Source organism: Channa argus, chromosome 1 (assembly GCF_033026475.1).
Source record: "Channa argus isolate prfri chromosome 1, Channa argus male v1.0, whole genome shotgun sequence".
NCBI classification, from domain to species: Eukaryota; Metazoa; Chordata; class Actinopteri; order Anabantiformes; family Channidae; genus Channa; species Channa argus.
Window position 1 is genome coordinate 20,517,761 of NC_090197.1, and position 24,509 is coordinate 20,542,269.

Sequence of the window (24,509 nt, forward strand, 5' to 3'; positions counted from 1 at the left end):
AGGAGTACCACGCACAAACATGCAAACTTTACACAAAAAAAGCAGCAGCCAGCAGGTAGGTTTGAACAGGGTACCTTCTAGCTGTGAGGCCGCAGCGTTAACCCATCCACCACTGTGTTGCTTATTAAAATTAAACTGTCAAATCCCTACATAATGTAACCGCCAGCACCTAGCTAATACATCCTTACATTTCTGTCTCCATCGTTGTGTATGTTGTGTCTCTGTAGAGAGATTTCCTGAGAGAATATGTGACTAGATTTGGTTTTGACTAGCATGACATAAGCACTTTCTATTGACAAAGCATATGTGACGATCAAAAAAGCTACAGTGTTTGCAAAATAACTTGTTTTTCCATAAAATTATGCTCCATAACATTTATGATGCTTTCCTTCGATAAGTTTAATAAACATGTTTTTCTTTTGCTTTACCATTTTTGATTTAGTTGAATCTCATGCAAATTGCTTTAAATGATGCAAAACTAGCATTTTGACACATCTGTGTCATCAGAGAAAATAAAGTGGGCCAGGATTACCTCAGGTAATTTGAACTCCTGTCATATAATCACAGATGTGAACCTCATCACATTAGTCTTGTAGAAAGTCAGCATGTGGCCAATTCAGCCATTACTATGAAGAAATGAACCCATGACTTTTCCAGCACACTTATTTATTGATGCCTGTGTGAGTCCATAAGTTAATTAGTGACTGTGAGACCTGTGAAGGTGTTTGTCTTGTTTGTTTGATTAGTTTGATTCCCACGAAATGATCTTAGAACATCATATTAAAGACAGTGGTTGATGAAATGTTTCACAATTATTGTATCTTCGTTGTCTACAGCTAAAGTGAAGGTTTCACAGAGGTTACACACTCAACATGAAATGCAAAATGTAAACCTAGCTCAATGACTACATGCAAAGACATGATAAACGGAAAGACTTGTTTGGAAAAATGTTGGCACCAGTCAAACAATAAAACAATTGGGTCACGCGCCTAAAAAAATGCTTACTACCTTTTCTTTTGCCATAGTTGATCTACAGGTTTTACAGGAATTATGTAGTGTTGTGTTTACCTCCATTGTGTTCGTTTAACGACGTAAACTGTACAGCAGCATCTTTTCAAGCTTTATGTTTAAGGTACTCTCCAACTTTGTCAACAGCTTTAACAGTGACATCTCAGATTTCTATGCAGTTTTCAAGACCCATAATACAGAAACCCTATAGGACACTGATGGAGCTGATTCACATACAGTGAGGTTTCTAACCAACCAAGATGTGCTTAAATTATGCACGTTCACCTTTTATTTGGCTCCAAAAAAATTAGATACTGGTGTTGAAGGGCCAGGTTTGTTTTTCATTCCCTCTTTATATTATATACAAATAAGCAGATGCAGGTATAGAGTTGATCTCAGTTTGGCATTTGGCATCTGTTGTTGGTAACTCTCACAATGAAAACTCTTACTGCCAGCAAACAAGCCATCATTGTTAGACAAAAAAAAAAAGAAAGATACCTATCAAAGAGATAGCCACAACAAAACAAAACAAAAGAACAGCAGCTGTGGCTAAACCGGCCTGTAAGGGTTGTCTAAGTGATGAAGTGAAAACACCCAGAGAGGCAGATGTATTCATTACCTGATGCCTGATGTAAGGGTTATAAGTTAAACAGGTGAATAAAGCAGTTCATACTGTGTTGATGAGTGGAAAACTGTATACAAAATAATAAAACATAGTAAAGAAGAAAATCTCATTTCCAAAATATATGAAAAATCTAGACTAGGATAGCATTAGAACATATATAGCGTACTGAAATACTATTTTCTAAAAACAATTAATATTAATTAAATGTGAGGAATACTTTGCCTGGTGAATGAGTTGGCCAGATCAAGAACATCCTCCACCATGTAAGTATATCTGTGTCAACTCAACAATAGAGGCCAGGACTTCACAAATGTATACGGAGGGGTGTATGTGACGCATGGTGGACGTAGTATGGAGGCAGTTGCCAACTGCAAAGAATCTGCAACAATGTAATAAAACAGGAAAATGATTATGATTATGTTAGTTTGACCAATTTCTTTTGAGCTTTTGAAATGATGGAAAAGTGTCACTGTCCATATACTGATGGACCTGCGTGGAGAATGAAAATGTATTCAAACATAGTCACTCTTCAAACTGTAATAACTTATATTTATTAGATATACATGGACCACATGTGGGCAACGCAGCTATGATGTCAACATTCCACACTGTGACTTCCTGCCTGTTCTCTATTAATGTTAACACTGCAAACATTAAAAGTTGAACTCTCTATCATGGCCTGTTTTAGACAAAGATTTTACTAAAACATGGCTAATATACAGTTGCAAGAAAAATTAATGTCACATTTTTTTGGGTTGTCTGCATAGATTTGCCATGTAATGAGACCAAACTGTACTGGTCTTAATATGGTTTATTGGGATCTTGCTGCAGTTGTTTCATGTATACTACTATATCCTAAGATTATAAATCTGTATCAGTATTATTTGGTTTATTGTTTTTCCTTTTAAACCATTTCTGAAGTGATTTGCTGTTTTTCTGTTGTGTGTGTGTGTTGCATCTTGCATTTTGACTACTGAAAACTCACCATGAGTGAGCACTTCTCATACACCTCTCGCACAACATGCAAAACAATTCTGGCACATTCCAATCCATCCATCTATTATCTGTTACCGCTTATCGTATTTAGTGTCGTGGGGGTGCTGGAGCCTATCGCAGCTAATATTTGGCAAGGGGCACTGTACACACTGAACAGGTCTCCAGTCAATCTCAGGATGAACACAGAGAAACATACACAGACAGAAAAACATTAGAGTCACCCATTAAACTACCATGCAGGCCTTTTTTGGACTGTGGATGGAAACAGGAGTACCACGCACAAACATGCAAACTTTACACAAAAGAAGCCGCAGCCAGCAGGTAGGTTTGAACAGGGTACCTTCTAGCTGTGAGGCCGCAGCGTTAACCCATCCACCACTGTGTTGCTTATTAAAATTAAACTGTCAAACCCCTACATAATGTAACCGCCAGCACCTAGCTAATACATCCTTACATTTCAGATGGATGCACAGAGAATCCATCCACAAACAATTGACAGTTTCTTTGTGTCTTGTTTTCTGAGTCAGTCTTTGAATTCAAGACTTCAAGTTCTAGACATGCCTGAGTACTAAAGTGAGTAAACACCGTGAGAATAAACAGTTTTGTGTTTTATAAAATACAGTTTGCAGTTCTCAATTTGATCTGCAACAGCCTTTAAAAGACAAGTGAATAAACTATATTAAAACACTGCATGATCATTTCTATATAACTGAAGCACATAGCTTTGAGTGAGAGCACCAGTAACATTCCATCTTTATCTGTCTCCATCCCTGTGTAGGTTGTGTCTCTGTTGACATTTAATTTTACTTGACTAGCACAACATAAGTAAACACTAAATAACTGTTTGACAAATGCACAACATTCAGGTTGTAGTTTAGTTTTATCACACAGGCTCTGTAGAAAAAAATGTTTGACACAAACCCGCATAGTCATGTGATTTTTTAAAATTTAGGTCTTGTACTGAAGTTTCGACACGCCTGTGTTTTCATGAGGGTCTTGCTGGAAAATGGCATGAGGCAACCCACAAAGCTGAAACCACAAACTGCATTAGAGTAATGCAGCATAGCTAGTGTACACTACTGGAAAAAATAACTCCAAGCCATTATGAGATTAAATAACCCAGATTAATGGAACAAAATCATACAACTACACGTAGGTATGCCAAAGAAGATTTAACATTAAATCGAACAACACTCCTCATCAACCACAACTGTAATAAAATTTTAGATCTCCATAATTGCCTTTCTCCTAGTCAAAATTGTATTTTTGCTAGTCAGAATAGTAATTAAACATATCCACAATTACATTCTTACCAGTAGAAATTGTATTTTAAGATATGTGAAAGTTTCCAGTTGCAATTGAAAACCAAAACACATGAATGGCACAAGTGTCCTAAGAAGATGTTGACATTGACATGACATTTGGAGACATGAAATTCAAGTTGTGGAATAGAAACAATGAGATTGTTGATATATGAAATCTTTTTATTATTTTTTTTTACTAGAAACAACTAATTTACAGATATCTGCAACAAATATTCAACCTAGCAATCTGATTTACCATAGGTAACAGTGTGTCAGCTATCTGCAACTTCCTCTCTACAAGACACAGGCTTGATGAGAAACAGTAAAGGGCCCGGACATCCACAGGTAGCGACTGCGGTAATTGACAGAGGAATAATTTGCCTGCTTAATGAGTTGGCCAGATCAAGAATACCCCCAACAATAAGGGGAGGACTTCAGCATGGCCTGTTTTAGACAAGGGTTTGACTAAAACTTAACTTGTAAGCAATTATTGTTTCTGAAAAATACAATAAAAGTTAGCTGGGAGAAAAAAGAACGACATTTCTGTCATTCTAACAATACAATTATTATCCTAATACTTACCCTTTTAGTATCCTAAAAATAAGTTATATGATATTTGACTAAAGCAGAGGCAGTCTTAGAAAAAAACGAATGAAAATGTTACAGGCAGATTTTAACGTGTGGTGGAATATCAAATGTCTTTGAGTGCGTCTTGGCCCTCAGGGTTCTCCAGCCAATGAGGAGGCCAGCTGGCTTTGATGCTGGGCCGCTCTTTCAGCTGAGCATAATACTCTGCCAGTTTAGGATAGCGTTCTGCAGACAGCCTACAGAACAGGAAGCAGGAAAATATTTTAACTGGAATGTCAAGCAATACAGCTATTGGCCAGTGTGACTTCAGAACAGCGTGACAGCTGTCTCCCACTCACCCAAATCTAAAAACTGTGGCAATAGTTGGAAAAACAGTCACATCTGCCAATGAGAAGAACGGTCCTGCCAGGTACGTGCCTAAGCCGAGCTTGAAAGAAAGACGAGAAAAGACATTATGTTTGAATATGTAAGTACATGCTGTCTTTGTGTGTGTACTGTTCATAAGTTACCTTCTGTAGGTAACCTTCCCAGAGTTTAAGTTCAGCAGCCAGAGCCTCCCTGTTTCTCTTCAGAGCTGAGTCATGCCTCTCTCCTTCAGGTACATACCAGTTATAATAGATAACTGCATCTAAAACAAAACCATGCATGTTTTGACATTTTCATTTTGGTCTACATACACCATAATAAAGAAATCACAACTACATACTTTTTATTATATAAAGTTCATTATGTCCCAAAACAGCAGGAAATTGCAGTTTTCACCAAAATTCATCAAACAGGAGTTAACAGAAGTTTTTCCTAGGGACGATTTTCAGCAGGGGGTTAATACACACTTGCTTCTTTTGTATTTATAACAGCAGGACAGCATCCAGTGTGTGGTAACAGACTGAGGGTTTGTGGAACACAAGAAGGCCACAAGAGTTACACAAGAGTTTGGCTACAAAAAGCATCATTGTTTTCAGTCTTGGGGTGGGATTTGTTGACAATAAGAAAAATATAGAATATCACTAGTCTCACCCTTTATCTCACACTTTGGTATAATGGCTTGGATACTTTGCTGTTTCATAATCTGCACCATTGCTGACTAAAACAAACAGATCAGACTGCTGATGTAATTAAAACAGCAGCAAACAATATTCTTTACCCACGTTTGAGCTAGGACATCAGATTAACAGTAGGATGTGTTACAGCTCGGGGGGGTCCAACTGTGACTACTCGGCAACTTAAAGGATTTAGTTCACTTGACTTACTGAGCTTTTCGTAGAAGGTGAGTCCCTCAAACATGCGTTGGTACATTACTGCTTGTTCTGCTGGGCTGTCTGGAATCAGTTTGTTCCCCCGAGACTTAAATTGACTCTGCCGTCACGAGAGAAAAGACACACATTTAAACTTGTCACACACACACACAAAGACCAAGTTGAATTTTAAGTAAATATCTGTAAATGGTTTTGTTAAATTGATAATTTTGGACTGACTTGCTCACCTCCAGGTAAAAACAGGCTGCATAGGATTCATTCACAATGATGTCTCCGTGTTTATAGGATGGAAGCTTGAAAATCAAACACATTATATCAATCAATCAAAGTTTATTTGTACAGGTTAATGTAATTCAGAGTGCAAGTTTCCAGTTGGTGATGATTGAAAGTAAATAAAAAGGTATCAAACAAGGACATTAACAGTGATAATAATGCACACAGAGACAATCGAAAGAAAGAAATGAGAAGATGATTACAAAGCCTAAATGAAGGCAATAAGACAAAACTAAATATTAAAAACATGATGAAAATATAGATAAAACAGATAAAGAGAGCACACACTGCTTCATACAAGCAGCATACAGAGTACAGAAGCTGACAAGTTATTTCAGAGGTTTTGAATGTGTTTTCACTAGTTTCCATAAATAACTATAATTATATAAGATGAACCAGATAAAAACTGTTCCATATCCCAACATGTTCCCTCAGTATATTTTAAAGAATCTGAATTACCTAAAAGAATTACCTACTTTGACTAAAGCTTTCTCTGCGTTTGAGTTTGCAAACCTGATGGAAACATCTCTAACTTGTTGGCTTTATTAAGGCAACCTGCTCGTTGTGTATAAACTACTTTCCCTAAAAATGTTGCTTCAAAATATGAAACTGGAAAACGGTCTATTGATATTGGATATGAATGAATCTGACCTGCTTTATTTTATAACAGGTTTAACAAGTGAGGTCTTTAGAGCTGTAGGGAAAACACCTATTTACAGAGACTGGTTGACAATAGTTAAAGCCTCAATGGACAACGTATTCAAAACATGTTGGGCATGTTGACATGTTGAAGTCAATCTGTTATTTAAAGTATCTGCAAAAGTGTCAAGTGAGAGTACTAATTTAAATATTAAAATCAGATTTAAATACGCTTATAATAGTCATATATGCAGGGAAAGCATGAAAAGATATTCATGGCAAGTTTTTCGATAAGTTACAGAGTTTATTTCAACTAAAAATATTTTTTAAAAAGGTACTCACTGTAGCCGTAAGTACAATTTAGACGTATTTGAGTAGTTGATTAAAAACTCCATAGTGTGAGCAACAAGAAAACATAATCTGAACTGAAGGTTCCTCTAAGTGATGTCATCTGGAGGTTTTTTTAGCTACAAAGTAGAGAGATATTTTAATGTAGGGAAGTCAGAGGGAAATGGCATTTATGTACATACACTACTCAAACTAGAACCAAAACAAGCGAGTTCAAAATCAGTGAATGCTTCCTTTAATCAAAGAATTTGAACTGTTTAATTTCAATTTTTTAGGCAAGTTCTTTCAGTTTTACTTCAGTTATGGGTTTGTGTACTTCTACCACCTCGGGTAACTGCTATTTGTCCTATTATCAAACAGGAGTTTGGCTCTTCGTTAATCTAGTATTAATGCTACTGGGAGCTCATTAAGACAATGTGCTGTGCTGTATCACACAGGGACCTGAGCCGGAAAAATGTTTTTAACAAAACATGGTGGTTAGGTATTTCTCCATGGTTGTATGGATCATGTTTTATTCGAGGTTAGTGCACAGGTTGGTGAAGCTTTACCTGTCACAGCATGACACATGGATTCAAAAAAGCCAATCTTCATAATTCAATCTATTAAATAAACACAAATCTGTTAAACTGTGAAGTGAAACTTTTTAGTTGCATAGTCCTCACTGTACGATTGAAGTGGATTTTCTTTATTATTATACATATATACATATACATATTCCACTGCTTGTTACCGCCCTCTGTGTTGCGTTTGCGTGAAAGGCACTAATAGAAATTATATTTTATATATATATATATATATATATATATATATATATATATATATATACACAAATGTATTCGCTCACCTGCCTTTAGACCCATATGAACTTTAGCGCCATCCCATTCTTAATCCATAGGGTTTATTATGACGTCAGCCCACCCTTTGCAGCTATAACAGCTTCAACTCTTCTGGGAAGGCTTTCCACGAGATTTAGGAGTGTGTTTATGGGAATTTTTGACCATTCTAACATGCATTTGTAAAGTCAGACACTGATGTTGGTCGAGAAGGCCTGGCTCGCAGTCTTCGCTTTAATTCAGTCCAAAGATGTTCTATCGGGTTGAGGTCAAGACTCTGTGCAGGCCAGTCAAGTTCTTCCACACCAAACTCACTCATCCATATCTTTATGGACCTTACTTTGTGCACCTGAATTCATTCATTTGGATGTATGAACGAATACTTTTAGCAATATAGTGTATGTGTGTGTGTGTGTTATCCCACAATGAAGCATCGCGTATTTCGGGATTGATGAACACAATGTGACTTTCCCAAGAGAAACGTAAGGTCAATGACTCTATCCGTGTGTTTTGCTAACACTAGTTGGTTGTGTGTGTGCGTGGGGGGGAACTCCTACCTGTCCCCTGGGATTTATTTCTAGTACTTCTTGGGACTTGTGCTCCATTTTCTCAAAGGAGAGCAGTTTTTGATTGTAGCCCTGCAGCTCCTTCTCCTCCAGAGCGATCATCACCCTCCAGCAGGGTGGAGATCCTGAGCCCCAAAATAGAGTCATGTCCTGTGCCATGGTTTTAGCTTCTGGGCCTGTCTCCGCCACTGAAAAATAACTGCGCAGCTTTTCAGAGATTTATTGTTCGCTGCTCATGTTGTTCTTAATCTTTATCCAATGCGGGCACTGCCACCTACTGGCTGGGAGCCTGGAAATGCAATCCAAAGGTTTCTCCACACAATTCCCATAAATAACATACTCAAAATTGAAATTGAACTCTAGTATATATCGAAAAAGTGTTTTATTAATTTTAACATTGGAAAAACATAAAATAAAATTATGTTAGTGTTTCTCAGAGGTTCTTCAGGGTGTCATAACCCTGTGGGCTGGGCAGCCAGTGTGGGGGCCAGCTGGTTTTTATGCTGGGTCTGTCCTTCAGCAGGCGGTAATATTTGGCCAGTTTAGGGTAACGTTCAACAGACAGCCTAAATAAGAGACACAGGGTTATAATATCGTGGCAAAACAAAGCAGGCTGGGCTCCTTATTTTAGTCAGTACTGAACTCAGTCACCTACCCAAAACGAAGAGCATAAGCAATGTTTGGAAAAACAATAACATCAGCCAATGAGAAGGCTCCAGCCAGGTATGAGCCAGCAGCCACCTGGATGCAAACAGTAAATGGAAGGAAGCTGCTGTCACTATAGTGTCACAGTGTGTGTGCGTGCGTGTGTGTGTGTGTGTGTATGTGTGTGTGTGTTGTTCATGCAGTGCCCCACCTTCTCCAGGTAACCCTCCCAAAGTCTGAGTTCAGTTTTCAGAGCCTCCCTGTTTCTCTTCACTGCAGTGTCATGTCTTTCATCTTCAGGGACAAACCACTCATAGTAGATGACTGAATCTAAGACAGGACATCACTGTGAGCATGTGGAGTGTGTTTCCTCTTCAGTATCTGCTGCTATTGTGTGTGTCTTACTGAGTTTTTCAGTGAGGGTGAGACCCTCCATCATGCGTTGGTACATCATTGCTTGTTCTGCTGCAGTGTCAGGGATCAGCTTGTTTCCCTGGGACCTGAACTGACTCTATCACAAGCAAAGAAGTGGAAATATATCAATGTAGTGTACAATATTAAATATGCTGTATTGCACACTGACTTAGTGAGATGATGTTGTTCACCTCCAGGTATAAACATGCTGCAGTGGACTCATTCACAATGTTTTCTCCGTGTTTAAAAGTGGGCAGCTGACAGAAAGGAATGACACGATAGTTTACATTTACATTTTTTGCATTCAGTCATTTGGCAGGTGCTTTTTGCCAAAAGCGACTTACAAGTGAGGTACAAGGCAAGCAATAATCTAGGTCAAGGAGTAACATTAAAGCAAAGTGTTATAAGAAATAGTGTTTCTGTTGTAAGAGCTGCAAGTGCAAGAAAGCATAGAGAATTTAAATACATAGGAAGTTGCAGAATTCAGTTTTTATAATATAGTTCAACTTTGTGCTTTGTGGCAACAGAATACTAGCTGGACTACAATATGAACATGGTTGAGATGATCCTCAGTGAGCCTACCTGTCCCCTGGGGTTGATTTCCAAGACTTCCTGAGATTTGTGCTCTCCTTTCCCAAAGGAAAGCAGTTTGCGTTTGTATCCCTGGAGCTTCTTCTCTTCTAGAGTGATCATAACACGCCAACAGGGGGGTGATCCAGCCCCCCACAGCAGGCTTATCGATTTGGCCATGGACATAGAAGCTATGACTAAACAGTGAACCGTGTGGTGCAGTATTGCACTTTATGGGCCCTCATTATTCCAAAGGTTGCTCGGTAATGACTCACGTGATCGATGCCTTGGAGGAGAAATCAGTAAAGACATACACATCCACATTTTTACTCAATAGTTTATTATTGCAGAATGTGTATACACAGCAATTCAAGTGAAAGTGTATGTGATCATACTCAATGTTCAGCTCACTACATGATCATTATGTAGTGAAAATTCCCAGATTTTGCTTTTAAATTATTCAGACTGTTCCGCAACCTTTTCAAGTTCATACGTCTAAAAAGTATGTTACCACAAAGTTCAAAGCAAATATCCAAATAACCTCTTTTCCCTCTTTTGCTCAGTATTATACAAATTTCTACAGAAAATTACAAAAATGATACGTAACATGAACCACACTTAACAAAAACAACGTAGTACTACATTATACATATATAGTACCTGGCAGCTGACAAGGGCATTTACAAATTTTATGCAGAATTCTCTGCATGTCCTTCAAAATAGATTATTAAAAATTTAAAAAGTCCTTACCTTTTTGTCTTTTTACAATTTATTAACAGTTCCTCTGAGATAAAAACATTTTGAGTCAGTCATTCATTTCAGCATGATACTATTAATTAATATTGAGTAAGGTGCAAGATGTCCAAAGCTTTGCAAATAAATACTGAGAACATTTTTGACAAAATAAAAAAGTGAATTACAGTTAACACTCTATTTAACTACACCTGTGAATGTGACACGTATGAGTCATTGGAAAAGTAGGAGATTAACAAAACAATGGAAAGAGATGGCGCAAAGGTACCGCAACGTCCCTTACAAAGGCACACATCAAACTGATAACCTTTTCATGTTCCTACTAAACACAACTACATTTGTCACTTGTCAAACGTGCACCTCCAGAAGCAAACATTAGCATTTTCCTAAAGGATAATTTTTAGTAAGCCTCTTTGTTTGTGGTGATCTGTGGGGATTCTTACCAACTGTAACTGAGAACAACTTCTTCTCCAGCCAGTCAATCTTTACAACCAAAATTCACAGCTTAAAAAAACATGTGAAGTCACAGCTGCATAAATTGCAGAAAAAAATATCCCTTTGGACTAATTTAACACTTAAAATGTTTCCATAAATAAAATTTGTTTAAATTCAATGAGGCAGCATCACTGAATTTAATCTCTCTTTTCCCCTTGCTAAAGATGAGGAAATCAGTCCTTAATCAACTGATTCTCTGTGTTCACTTTCAAGTTCTTGTGAAAGATGCTTTCTTAATGTAGCATTAAGAACGATATCAAGGCTGCACCTTTATTGTTCAGACACATCAGACATTAGCAGCTAGCAGAAACTTAAAGGGGCATGTGAGTGGTGGAATACAGATTTGTATGTGTGGTAAAAGCAGACAACTGGCAGCTATGTATTTCCATAACAGTGAGGACACAGGAGAGAGCTGGATTATCACATTTGTGTATCTGGAGAATCAGCTAGTCCTAAGGCAAGTGCTTCTTCTGGGGTCAGACCATTCTTCAGAGTCCGCCTCACTGTCACAAGAGAAGCAAAGAGATTTTTCAGTTCAAAAATAATCAGGCTTACCTATTTAAGTATGATATAGTTAAAGATAACAAACAGTGTTGCAATCAAGACCAAACTTTAAGCTCAAATTTCAAACAGATCTGAATGTTCTGCCCCACTCTCTGTGCTGTGCTTTAGTTTTCACAGTATGTAGTGTGGATGTAGGACAGATGTTCAGAATTCAATTCATACATGACTTGCGGTTGGCCCTGGACCTCCTTCTCTCTCTGGGCTGAGATCTGTTTCCCGGACCCTGAGTGGCCGACCTTACAATACGCTCCATGATCTCGTCTGCGGCATCGTCTCCACAGATCTTAGCATCCTCCACAGCTGGTGTCCATGCCTGCATACTGCGACCTGTTTAAATGAGCAGTGCAAGTATTGGCCTAAAAAAAATCTCCACTACTAGTACTACTTCAAATCTACTACTTCAAATTACATAGGTTGAAGTACTAAGAAGATTATCTACATTTTCCTTTAAGTAAATAAGTACTCCAAAAGCAAACAATGTATTTTAAACAATACTGATTATGGTTATTATGGAAAAACACTTACAGTAATTAATAAAAAATAAGAGTTAAAGATTGTTGGTAAAGGTAGAGCTGATTTTAATCCATTTATGTGCTGACAGGTGCTTAACCAATAATGATACACCAGCATTTATTAGTTAAATTTATTTTTTTAAAAACATCATATTTATATATTAAAATCACCAGGAGGTATCAATGTTGTGGTTCATCTGTGTATGCATGTCAAAGAAACACTTGACTGCTGACTTCTCGATGTGACCATGTAAAGAGAATCCAGTCACCCTCACCTCCACGTCCAGGCCGAGATCTTGTCCGCGTACGAAGTCCCGGAACCCCACTCCCCTCTTTGTCACAGCCACTGGGGCTGGTTCTCAGCACTGCTTTCATGTGCTCATGTTCTGCAGTGTCCTCCGCATGGCCCAGGCCTTGAGCCTGCTCGCTCTCCTGGCTGCCACAAGGAGCACTGTTGTTGCTGCTGGAGACATGTCGGCCACCCTGCAGGAGAGGAACAGAATCAAAGAGAATAAGAATTCTGCACTTGTATTTTCTCCGGATTTGATTCAAACCTACCAAACCTGAATCAACAAGATGAACATCCAACCTGTAAACATTGTAGCCCTGCAGTCATATCATTGTTCTGCATTTTATTGATTGATCCATTCAAATGATTAGTTAGAAGAACACTAATTATAGTAAGGGGTTTCATGCGCACACACAGACATGCAGACAGGGAGCACATGTTGATACCTCACTCTCCTCTTCTTCATCTGACTACACGAGAAAGAGAGAAAGTCAAAGAACAAGAAGGAGAAAAAGCAAAAAAAATTTAAAAAAACAGCAGTAGATGCGGAAAAGAAGAATTAGAAAATGAGAGCTGAAAGTCTGGGTGTGTCTTTGTTTAAGAAATTCTGTCCATGTGAAACTTACAGGAGCAGTGACGTCCACAATCATCTTTCCTCTGGTCTTGTTGCGCTCACGGTGGTCTGCCCTTTTTTGTTTCTGCTGCAGCACGCGGTCTCTGGTGGTTCGGTACTCAAGGGCAAACTCGCTAATGATTTTACTGAACCTGTGGACACTGATCTCCCTCACATTGTAGGCTGGATGACCGAGGAACAACAGGAATGAATGGAACCTTGGACGGAGAGTGATAAGAAAGAGGAGGCTCTTTAATCTGAATCATCACTGTTTTACAATAAACAGAAAGACTGTTATGGTAAAATTTCCATGACGACGGGTTTTTTTCAACTACCTGTTGATGATCCTGCGGTGAACAATTTTGAGAATGATAATTCTCTCTGCACAGTCTTTAAGGAAGTCAGACATCTTCTGCTTCAGCTGGGGTTTCATCTCATGCTTGGCGATCACCTTCAGGTGGTCCCATGAAGCTTTACAGCGACGCTCCATCTGACACAGGTTCTCCTGCAGCTGGTCAAAATCCACCTGAAGAAATGTTAAACCAATAAGGAAAAATGTAGGAGAAAGGTATTTTAAAAAAATGTGTTTTGCATCTCAATATTTAGCACCACTGCAAAACACCATACAGGAATTTGTATGGAATTAAATAATATTGTTAAACCCCAGTTGTTTTTCTGATAGCAATAAAAACAATACTAATGACCACTAATGTCTTTGACTTGTCTTTGTACTAAATTTAGCAGAATGTTGTTTCAACGACAGCAGCTGTAAGACCTTATTTACCTGGTTTTACAGTGATCACAATTTTGAAGTTCAGTGCAGTTTCTGTAACTCTCATCTTTATGGCTACAGAAAAACTTAAATTTGGATGATTTTTTAAAATCTATGTATACAAACTTTTGTAAAAAGCCTATTTTTTAACTGCAGGAATTATCCTGGGACCAGAAAACCTTTGAGTAACTTAGTTCGGCATTTCAAAAAAAGAACAAAATTTAGTACTGAGGCCATAGTTTTACACCTTGCTCTACTGTGCAGCAGGTACGTCCTTGTTGTGGATATTAAATTACACTCGCCTCAAAGGGACTTTTATTGCAGGGAAGGATCTTGGATTTTAGTTCCTGGGCAAAAAAGTACCAGGGGCTTGGTGGTGAAAATGCGGGCATAGTGTTTGTGAAACGTACCTTAGCAGATCGTGTGATGGCTCCAATCTCGGAGTAGAGGTCGGTGCTCTGAGGAAAGTTCTCCACCACCACAGAGCAGACGTGATGCAAAAGAGACTGCTTATGCACTGTGTCCTTCACCTCTGGAACTTTCTCCAAGTACGTCAGCTCAAACCCTTTAGCCTGGAACACATGAACACACCAGTTATTTACAAAAGTAAATATCAAGTTGTACACAGTTATTTCTAAAACAATACAAAAAACATAAAATTCATGATTTAGCCAGTAGTAATAGAAAAACTTCTGAAGGAGTGCTATTAAAAGGTTTCTATTATGATGTCTCATCTACAAATCGTAGACTCACGTTGGTGCTATTGAGGAAATTTCCAATTGAGAGCAACGTGGAGAGGATGTAGCGTAGAGTTTTGTTCTTCTCCAGCTGCTCCATGCCTTCCTTCAGATCCTGGAGCGGCTCTGCCACTTCCTGGGAGGGAACACTTGTTATTAGCTGAGTTAATTAAGACGCCCAAAAACATGTGTTCTTTTAGGCTACAGTTATGTAAGAGGTGAACAGGTGCACCTTGTCTTCCACCACAAATCATCTGCTCTCGTCTGAGGTCATGAGAGGCTGTGTAAAGGTAGCTACAGCAAATGTGGTTCAAATTACCTACACCCTTGTTTTAGTGCAGCAGGTTCTCTTATGTGCCTTTGGTTCTGTGTGCTGGTATGGTATGTTGCCCTCAATTAAACTTACCAAAACCAAACAGTTCTACAAAATCGCGAACGCCACTCTTCCGAATGTGCGGCCGGGAATCATGCATTTCATTAAAAGATCAAAGACAAATGCATCCTGCAGAAAGCCATAAAATTTATGAGACTACAACAGAGAGGCAGCGTGTTTTTCATTCTCTGGGTTCTGACTTTGAACTGTGTCTCCTGGATGCATTCTTTACGGAGTAAGAGATGAGGTGCTGCTAATAAGCGTGCATATTTTGTCATGATGTTATGATGTAACTACGTTGATGTTTTTCAGATGTTTATACTAAAGGGATGTTGATGCTTACAGATATGGAAATAACACACACACACACACATACACAAAAACACAAATGTACACATGCTGGGCACATTTACTCAAATCTCCATGGTGGAGAGTACACTCAGCTATGTCTGCTTCTGCTTTACCAAAACCACATTCACTTGCCAAGTACGAAATGAAATTAAATGTGCATTTCATAGCAGCCTGCCCTGCCCACCTCCACTTCTTCTAACATTTGTATTAATTAGGAGTACTGCTTAATGAACAGACCTTTTCTGTTGCCTCATAGTCCATCTTGAACGCCCAGAGCTGGAGCCTGGCAGACAGCTCGCTGATGGAGGACAGCGTGAGGAGGAACTGCTCTGCTGAGCCCAGTGGAACATCGGGGTTGGCCAGCTGGGCCTCCTGAATCTTTTGCTTCTCCTCTTCTGTGGGGATCATTGTCAGGATTTTCTGAGGCAACGACAGAGTGGGGTGAAGGTGGAAGGCAGTATGTGATATAAGTTTAGAAGCTACAGTTAGCATCCACTTATTTTGAAATGTCAAAAAAAAAGACTAGAATAAAACAATTTTAGCTAGTAAAAGTTTAATTAGAAATTAACTGAAGTTCATATTTAATTAATTTAAAAAGGGGGACACAAACTTTTGGAGCAATTTAATTTGTATTATTTTACTATAACTTTCTCTGCATACATTTCTTTACCTTTTTCTGATTACTATTACGATTAGAACAATTGTACTAGGTACTATGATTAGGGTTCATTTTGCATCCCCTATTGTTCAAATTCAATATAAGAGACATTTTTGATGAAAAAACATTTGTAGTAGCTGATAAATATAATGTTGATGAAAAAAGAATATTTGTTTTACTATATTTTACATTTAAAAATAAGGGGATGCGAACTCTCATTCCCAACTGAAGGTGTCCCATAGAGCAGAAGAGATATGGATAAGGATGACTTTGTCTTTTTACCATCATCTGCATGACTCACCTCTATTCCCTCCTTGTTAAGTGCATACTCGTCAAAATTAAGGATGGCTGTCTTGATAGTGCGAGGAGGAGGCAGCACAGTCAGACCAATGTTAATAGCGTTGCTCCTTTTGGAATCCAAAACAATGATCTCCTGACGCTTGCCATCTGCTGCTGTTTTCTAGGACACACAAATACAAACAGGATCTTTGCTGGTTCTCCCTCTACCTTCTTTAACCTGTCTCTTGGTCCCCTGTCTCAGTATGGTCTGCCTTATGTGCCTATAGCTTTATGTTTATGTTTATTTATAAAAGGACAATGTGCAAACAACAAATTAATCATACAAAATGAGACAAGATGTCTAACACCAGATCTAGCTATTGGCTAAGGAGAGCTGTGTAATACAGTGTAAACACTTTAAAACTTTTGATCAGCTTTTTTGTATCTGGATCATCGCAGTTTTAGTTTAAGACGGCTCAACTTCTCCATTAGTGTGTATTGCGGAATGTTGGTGCAGCTAGAGTGGGTGACATCACACACACTCTAACTTATCAGCTTCCACTTTTATTAACTTTTTCTCCTTTTCTTCTTTTCTTTGGTCAACTTTTATATTTCAGAAACAAATTAAAATACATTAAAATATAGGACTTATGGTTCTTTCTGTAAGTTGCCAGAAGCATAGAGAGTGCCATTGGGAACTCTCCTCAAATCACAAAGGGGGGGCTGTTTTAAAATCGCCACCATGCCTTCATTTTAAGGAGTATCTTCTAATATATAAAGCATTTTACCGTGAGAGAGCTGTGTCCAAACACTTTACCTGACAGTTTTTCTCCCTCATGATACACAGTGGAGACACACAGATGTGCAAACGCACACGCACACACACACACACACACACACACACACACACACACACACACACCTACACACACACACACACACACACACACACACACACACACACACACACACATACCCAACAAAAACAGAGAAACACATTATAATAAAGGTTTAACAAGCGCTATCTCTAACTGATTAACCGTGTTAGTTATAGTGACTCCTGCTCCACCCATGGAGACCGTTTATCTGTTTGGCCATTTTCTCTCCAGGTCAGTATTTCTTCTTACAGGTCACTTAGAGGAAGTTAATGTAACACTGTGCTCTACATAGTGGTTGTAATATGAACGGTTCATGTTGTAGCATGACTTGACAATACTGTGATACAAGAAACAGACTTTGAAAATTAAAGCCTTTTTCATAATTGTATTAACTTTTAACAGAGCACCTTTTAACACGCCCATGAACTACAGGAAACACACATTTTCAAAATAAATGTCGATTGTTACTTTTTTAGAATATTATGGGTATGTAAAGACATCTACCTGCTGTGGAAACACACACAACCACACATACACACACACACACACACACACACACACACACACACACAAAGAGAGAGAGAGAGAGAGAGAGAGAGAGAGAGAGAGAGAGGAGTTAGTTGGACCTTTCCTGTAACTGTTTTGTTTATCTCCTTCTTACATAATGCTTACATAATGTCAGTGTACCCTATGTGTATTTATTACTGTACATCACCAGCACTTGAGGCCATTACAAGCCATTAGATGAAGGACACTGTAATATCTCACCACATACTATAAAAAGTGTAAAATAGTTGGTCAGGAAAACTAGTTATTGCAGATATGAAATTACATTTTCACCAAATGGTGGTTGGTAGAGGTTGGTAAAGTTATTTAAAATCAAGTCATTAATGTCTAAGTCAATTCTGTGCTACCGGTGACAATGAACAAACAAAAATGACCTGTTGCATTTCTATTAGATTTCACTGTAGAGAACATTTTTCAGTATTTGAGTTAGTTTTAACATAAACCCGTAATCAAAAATATGAGATTCAACAGCATCAATAGGGTGGCTGTTAGCCAGTGTGGCACCCCTTCCAAAGCCTAACCAGTCAGTGATTTACCTTAGTAACTGGCATTTCTTTTGACTTCGACTCAAACAGGTGTTCCAGTTTAGCTGTGTCCAACTTCACTGATTCCAGTTTGGACCAGAATGATTCTCCACTGCGCTTGTAGTCTCTGTACTGAGAGTCTGTTGGACGAACCTGATCAAACACAAAAACAATGTAGAATAGTTAAAATAGATAGAGACATGTTAAAGCTCCCTGTTCTTATCATACAATACCCAAATGAGAGCCAAAAAACACAAATAACAGCAAGAACAGCAACATGTATAGTGTAAATTATTCTTAAGATGTCTTTAATCTTAAGTCGCTAATTAAAAACTTTTTAAACTGTATTTTTTGCCCAAACAATATAGTTCAAAATACAAAATTAAAATGACTCAAAACCTCAAAATACAAAGCCTGCTTGCATGCCCCACCATCATATGGTTTTAATAAATTTGAACATGTGTGACAGCTTATGAATAAAACACTGTTGCCATTTTTTAAAATTTACCTAAAAACTCTAAGATATACATGTTAATGTTGTTTGGGACTTCATCTACCTCACTCCAGAAGAGCCTGATTGTCTTCTTCTTCTTGTTGAAAAGAGGTGGTTGTGGGTGAGGAGGCACTGGAACTGGAGCACTAAATAATGGAGGAGGGGGGGGCCTCATTACTCCAAACATGGGAGGAGGTGGAGGGCAGCTGCCTAGCATTGGTGGCGGTGGGGGGAAGCGAGGGATGCAAGGTGGAGGGGGTGGCGGCGGTGGGAGATCACCACATAATCCTATCAAAACAGCATCCAAAATGTCTTTGTCATCTTCCTCTGTTAGGTCGGTGAAATTGATGTCCCTGATGCGCAGCTCTCGAGGGCTAGCCAACAGCTGGTCCCAGATTGTATCTGATTCCTTTTTTGGTGGAGGAGGAGGAGGCTCATTGGCTGGGCTATCCAGATGAGGTGAACTAATGTCCTTGATCAAGTCTCCAAATCGTTCCGCAATTGGGCGTATGCCGCCGCGGTGCTCTAATATGTCTGCCTTGTTGTCACTCGTCTGGGCATCATCCTCTTTCCTACCAGCCTCCTCCTGGATTTCCTTGTCCTTGGCCTCTCCTTTTTCTTTTTCCTTTTCTCCATCATTCCCTTCCTCTTCCTCATCGCTGGGCTTCTTGTTCTGGGAGTACAGCATGTCCAGCATGAAGAGTTTGCTGTTGAGGAGTTTGCTGTGCTGCTCATTCACCTCTGCCTCCTTAAGACCTGGGAAAGAGGGCGATAGAGTTAAGAAGGAAAACATTGTAGAAGTGGCCTTAAAACAGCATATATTACTGTATTATGAAGAATATATTTTAATGTAAATTAAGAATAATTTTCCTAAGATTCTTCTTATCATTTCTGAACACTTTTTTTTATAGTAGCAAATAATTGTGCAAATAATTGTGTTACATGCCCTTAGAAGTATGTAAAAACGTATTATCTGAAATGCTATCTCTTACACCATTAATAATAACAATAAAAACACCACCAACTAAAGACTTTGCTACTGAAATATTGGATACATAATACATTTGATCTGTATCAACACTGAAATTGACCAGGATTAGGTGTCAGCAAGATGTAAACTATGCACATTATTTTAGTTATTAGTTTTGTTCACAATATAATCACAAACTTTTGCGTTTTACTTTTCACTAAGATTCTTTCTGTGGTGGCTAGTTGCTGACCCCTGACACCATGCTACCTTACATTTAAAAAGTCCATGCAGTGAGGCAAACAACTTTTCAATTTGGGGGCAAACATTTGTTCCCAGGCATGTTTACACTGCAACGAGTCAAAGGAGACCCATTCCCTTGTTTAATGAAAGCGACAACTGAATTAAATGAATAGAAGACACAGTGAAAACTACTCACCATTCTCAGTGCCCCCCCTCTCCTCTCTCTCCAGAGTGCTGCTGGTGGAGGAGATGCTGGAAGCTGAGCAGTTGTCCTTCTCATTTACTTCCTCATTCTGTCGTTCCTTATCACTTAGGATGCCACTGTCCTCCTCTGCCCCCTCTCTCCCCTTCTCTAGTTCCTGCTCACACTGCTCAACGTCTTCTTTTCCTGCTGTTGTGTCCTCCCGCACTTCCTCCTCTTCCTTCTGTTCCTCTCCCTCTTCAGTGGTGGTTTTTGCTTCTTTTTCCTCTGTTTCTACATTGGTGCTGGAGTCATCAGCCTCTCCTGTCAGGAAATGTTGGTGTTAAGTATTACTAAGGTTCCGATTTACTCTTGACAGTCTAAATGAGTAGACTTTTGCAGGAGCTACAAACATTCACAGAAAGGTAGGGTATATGATCTGTGACATATATTTGAAACATGAGACATGGCTCTGTTTAATTTTAAAGCCACCTCTCTTAAGCCTGTATTTGGAACACCCTTGTATCAACATATATTTATACACATGCACGCCCTAAAAAAAAAGAAACACATTAACCATGCATTAATGTAAACAATATGGCAGGTACAAAAAGCTGGGTTATTGCAGCACCAGGATATGGACAGGAAATGAAGAATTAAGTTCCTGTTTATATCAAAATAGGCTCATGTACATGGTACACACATAACTCAACAGTAAACTTCATGCAGTGAAGCAGGTGGTGTTAGAATAACAGAACACAGTAAGGTCTCTTACACTTGCCTGTTTGAGCTACAGTACCTCGGCTCATGGCTGTGCACGCACTCAAAACGAGACTGTTTTCTTAAACATTTTCAAAATGCTCTTTCAAAAACCCATGTGACTCTTTTCCCCATGTCTTCTCTCTGTGTTTTTTCTATCTACCCCCTTATTGGTGTTCTTTCCCTCGCTATTTTCCACAGTCTGTCTCTCCTCCGCATTTTTTGCTCATTCCTTGCCAGTAATTTGAATGGTAGAGCTGCAAACTCAAACAACTTAGGGTTAAGAATGATTGCTTTGGGGATCACTGGTTTGAACTACTCAGCATTAGTGTTTGTAATTTTATCCGTATAATATTAGTGCTAACAGTGATCATTCATAAAAGATGCATCTACAAAACGAATATGAAATTTACATATTATCATTTACCAATATTTAGCTCTTTAGTAACAAGCGTACACAAGGACCCAAAGTTGTGTGTGTAAAAGGTTATTATGTAACAGTGACTCCATTGCTATTCTCAGTACACTTACCAGTCTCAGAGGGTGTGTAGGGGGTGGCGGAGGTCTCAGTTTCGAGCTCAGCTTCTGCATCCTCGCGGGAGGCGAAGGAGGATGGGGTGCTGCTCCGTGACGATGAGGGCCAGCCCTCTGAGGGTTCAAAGGTTAGGTTGAGGTCAGGACGAGTCCTTGAAACTCGAATGCGCTCTTTCTCATACTCCTCTGCTGCCAGACGTTCTACGTTCTTATACCTGGGGTGGGGGGGTCACAGAAGAAAAGATGCAAAAAACAGAGCCAGAGACAATGTCATTTCTGTCTTCTGCTGGTCTCAGTGTTACCCTTTGCCAAATTGACCTAAACTAATTACAAATTTTGGTCAATAATCCCAAACTCTTAACAACATGTTACAACGCTACAATGTTTAGCTTTAAACGTCGCCTCATTTTCTCCTCCTACATTGGCATGCCACCACTTCACACACCTCTACTTCACTCCATCAATTGTCTGCAAAACATCTACTGCATTATCAACTCATTTCCCATTGTGAAACAGTTGCTCCCCTTTTCTCTCCAGATATTACCAATGCAAATATCCAACCACAGGGAGTTTAGAGAACAAGAGATAGTGTTAGCAAGGAGGATGCAGAGCAAAGCAGAAACACAAAAGAGGAGATTGGGAAAGATGGGGAGAAATTAATATTACCTTTGCTGCAGAGAAGCCAAACATTAGAATCAGAGTAAACGTGTTCAAGATGTGCCTTGATCAGCTTTTCTCCCATGGCATTTTCATTTCCTCCATTTTCCCACTCTACAAAATTCTACTATTCAACCTACCAACAGAGATTGGGGGCACTGAGTCAACTTATCTCTCTCGCTCTCTTTTTTCTCTATCACCCCTCTTTCCCACCGTACCATGAATGCGTGGAACGCCTCTTCAGAATTCATTAGCATCGGACCAATTCAGAGGGCTGAAGAAACTGAATACTAATATGTGTGTGTGTGTGTGTGTGAGCGATTAAGAATGTAGTGTGACTGAGCCAACTGTGTTTTATGCGCTCAAACTTGGGTCAAAGCTTTCAATATGCTAAATGTACACAGAAAAGAATTTCTGAGTGATAGTTTACCACACTCAGTTTCTTAGATTACATTGCTAAACAATATATTAAAACCATTTAAATTAGCTGCACAAGAAACTACTACTACAATACTAAAAAAGGAAAGTAATATCCACATATTATTGCATATATTGTAATATGATACAAAAACTATAAAAAAAGAGAACTTTTACTTTTTATAAACTGTGCATAGAAAAACTATTACTCTTGGAGTAATAGAGTTTTTGTTAGTGCTAGTGGTACTATCCTTTACAAAGAAAGAAGGTGTGATAATTATTTTACCATTTTATTTTACCAATTATTTTTACCTTATCTGATTTATTAAATTAATTACATTTACCATTGCTAATTAAACCAGTGTTCCACAGGAAACTACTTTGTTCAAAGGATAAAAACACAAAAATATTTGCCTCTGGCTTCAGGAGTAATGTTTCAGTCTAACCCCAGTATGTACTCTATTCATCAGTTATTTTTTTATATCACTTAATAAATCACTGTATTTCATACATGTCCTTTCTGTCCAGGTGTTACTGTACTACTGTATCTTGTCAGATCCCTGAAGGAGGTGACCTGGGGTAAAAACCCTTGTTTTTCTGAGAACCATGATACACAGTTGCACTATAAATACATCAACATTATCCTGTGGATACATCTCCCACATGCTCACTCAGCAGCTCACCTCCCTCTCTGGTTTTCTGTCTGCCCCATGATTATTTAATTCAACTGTTGTTGTTAAATACTTATCTCCCTTTCTCTTTATTTCCTTATGCTTTTTTCCCCACTCAGTTTTTTTTGACATTTTGCATTTTTGGATCAATGGTGCTTTAAATGCAGGGTGAAAGAGGTTTGAACCTGCAGGAAAAATCATGTTGTAGTGCAGTTATGTTAAGACTGTTAAGAAAAGAAAGACTGGAGAAGGAGAAAATGAGGAATCTCAACTGCCTATTAAATACTGAGATGAACAGGCCTTAAGTTATTTTATAAAGATGCCATCACCTAAAATGACTGCATGAGGTTTGCACTCCAACATTTAATCGTGACCTCACATAGCCTCTTGAGTTAATGTTATTAGCCTCATGAAAATTCTTCTTTTTGTGTTAGTTTAAAAGTACATGTGCTTTAGTAAAAAATGTGTGCTTGTACATTCAGGGGAAAACGCTTGACAAATCCAGCATGCAGCTAAAACAATCATGCCCTTGGCAGAGTGCAGCAGTTAAAATACGGTACAGCTCCTTAAGAGAGGAGAAAACAGGCAGACAGAGCAAAGAAAATGAGTTCACTATCCCCCACTCACTGGGAGCAAAGGGCACCTTTTTAACCTGAAAACAATTACACTAGTACAGAGCTTCCCAAACCACATGCTCAAACATATTTCCCCTGGGTTCAGCTGTTCTGTGAATGTGTGTTGTTTTGATTTAGTGCACACACTCACCTTTCCTCCCGCGCAAGCCTGGCCTCTTCCATTTTATCCACATAATCACGGCTGTGAGACACACAGAAAAATTTAAAACAGAATAATCACAACCTACTGCTGTATGGTCTTCTGGCGACCTGTCAGTTTTAATTATATGCATACAAGCAGTCAAGGTACAGGTTTAACCTTTCTCATACAGTGTCTATGCTAGACCAGAAACCTTGGGTCTTATTAAAGATATAGCAAATTATTGATACTTTTTTACCTCCAATAATCTATATAAATAATCATTTTAAAACTATCTGGTAAATATATATATTATTCATATTCTATTATGTCTTCTGCACTGTAGAGTCACTTAGTATTTTCTAGCTGTCACATCCCTTTGAGGGACTAGTTTAACTTTTTGA

General features: G+C 38.7%; 3 protein-coding genes across 6 annotated transcripts in view; all 3 read right to left on the reverse strand.

Moving 5' to 3' along the window:
- Positions 1 to 4,092: 4,092 nt before the first annotated feature.
- LOC137128094 (glutathione S-transferase A-like) lies at positions 4,093 to 8,665 on the reverse strand. Its single transcript, XM_067505794.1, has 6 exons — positions 8,428 to 8,665; positions 6,005 to 6,070; positions 5,772 to 5,877; positions 5,031 to 5,149; positions 4,860 to 4,948; positions 4,093 to 4,757 (listed from the first exon to the last, which is right to left on the reverse strand). The coding sequence occupies exons 1-6, from the start codon at positions 8,593 to 8,595 to the stop codon at positions 4,625 to 4,627; spliced, it is 681 nt and encodes a 226-aa protein (XP_067361895.1). The 5' UTR covers positions 8,596 to 8,665; the 3' UTR covers positions 4,093 to 4,624.
- A 105-nt stretch (positions 8,666 to 8,770) lies between these two features.
- LOC137128088 (glutathione S-transferase A-like) lies at positions 8,771 to 10,290 on the reverse strand. Its single transcript, XM_067505782.1, has 6 exons — positions 10,078 to 10,290; positions 9,687 to 9,752; positions 9,487 to 9,592; positions 9,293 to 9,411; positions 9,092 to 9,177; positions 8,771 to 9,002 (listed from the first exon to the last, which is right to left on the reverse strand). The coding sequence occupies exons 1-6, from the start codon at positions 10,249 to 10,251 to the stop codon at positions 8,870 to 8,872; spliced, it is 684 nt and encodes a 227-aa protein (XP_067361883.1). The 5' UTR covers positions 10,252 to 10,290; the 3' UTR covers positions 8,771 to 8,869.
- Positions 10,291 to 10,388: 98 nt separating this feature from the next.
- fhod3a (formin homology 2 domain containing 3a) overlaps positions 10,389 to 24,509 on the reverse strand; it is a 48,073-nt gene continuing 33,952 nt past the window's right edge. For 3 of the 4 annotated variants that reach the window (XM_067505835.1, XM_067505825.1, XM_067505807.1), the window contains 15 exons: positions 24,118 to 24,168; positions 21,605 to 21,822; positions 20,330 to 20,638; positions 18,988 to 19,679; positions 18,443 to 18,583; positions 16,484 to 16,642; positions 15,762 to 15,944; positions 14,817 to 14,936; positions 14,474 to 14,635; positions 13,627 to 13,817; positions 13,305 to 13,509; positions 13,125 to 13,148; positions 12,665 to 12,872; positions 12,040 to 12,204; positions 10,389 to 11,816 (listed from right to left, as the gene is read on the reverse strand). In XM_067505835.1, the coding sequence (XP_067361936.1) occupies positions 11,734 to 11,816; positions 12,040 to 12,204; positions 12,665 to 12,872; positions 13,125 to 13,148; positions 13,305 to 13,509; positions 13,627 to 13,817; positions 14,474 to 14,635; positions 14,817 to 14,936; positions 15,762 to 15,944; positions 16,484 to 16,642; positions 18,443 to 18,583; positions 18,988 to 19,679; positions 20,330 to 20,638; positions 21,605 to 21,822; positions 24,118 to 24,168 (2,911 nt within the window). In that variant the 3' untranslated portion in view covers positions 10,389 to 11,733. The remainder of the gene's footprint in view (positions 11,817 to 12,039; positions 12,205 to 12,664; positions 12,873 to 13,124; positions 13,149 to 13,304; positions 13,510 to 13,626; positions 13,818 to 14,473; positions 14,636 to 14,816; positions 14,937 to 15,761; positions 15,945 to 16,483; positions 16,643 to 18,442; positions 18,584 to 18,987; positions 19,680 to 20,329; positions 20,639 to 21,604; positions 21,823 to 24,117; positions 24,169 to 24,509) is intronic. The other variant, XM_067505815.1, reaches the window with a different exon arrangement.

Excerpts from the sequence above, each read along its gene's own strand:
- LOC137128088 (XM_067505782.1), bottom strand. The coding sequence starts at position 10,251 with ATGTCCATGGCCAAATCGATAAGCCTGCTGTGGGGGGCTGGATCACCC. Across the intron at positions 9,412-9,486 it reads CACCCTCACTGAAAAACTCA|ATTCAGTCATCTACTATGAG; the intron begins GTAAGACACACA and ends GTCCTGTCTTAG. Across the intron at positions 9,003-9,091 it reads GCTTATGCTCTTCGTTTTGG|GCTGTCTGTTGAACGTTACC; the intron begins GTAGGTGACTGA and ends TCTCTTATTTAG.
- LOC137128094 (XM_067505794.1), bottom strand. The coding sequence starts at position 8,595 with ATGGCACAGGACATGACTCTATTTTGGGGCTCAGGATCTCCACCCTGC. Across the intron at positions 5,878-6,004 it reads CAGCCTGTTTTTACCTGGAG|AGTCAATTTAAGTCTCGGGG; the intron begins GTGAGCAAGTCA and ends TCGTGACGGCAG. Across the intron at positions 4,949-5,030 it reads GGGAAGGTTACCTACAGAAG|CTCGGCTTAGGCACGTACCT; the intron begins GTAACTTATGAA and ends CTTTCTTTCAAG.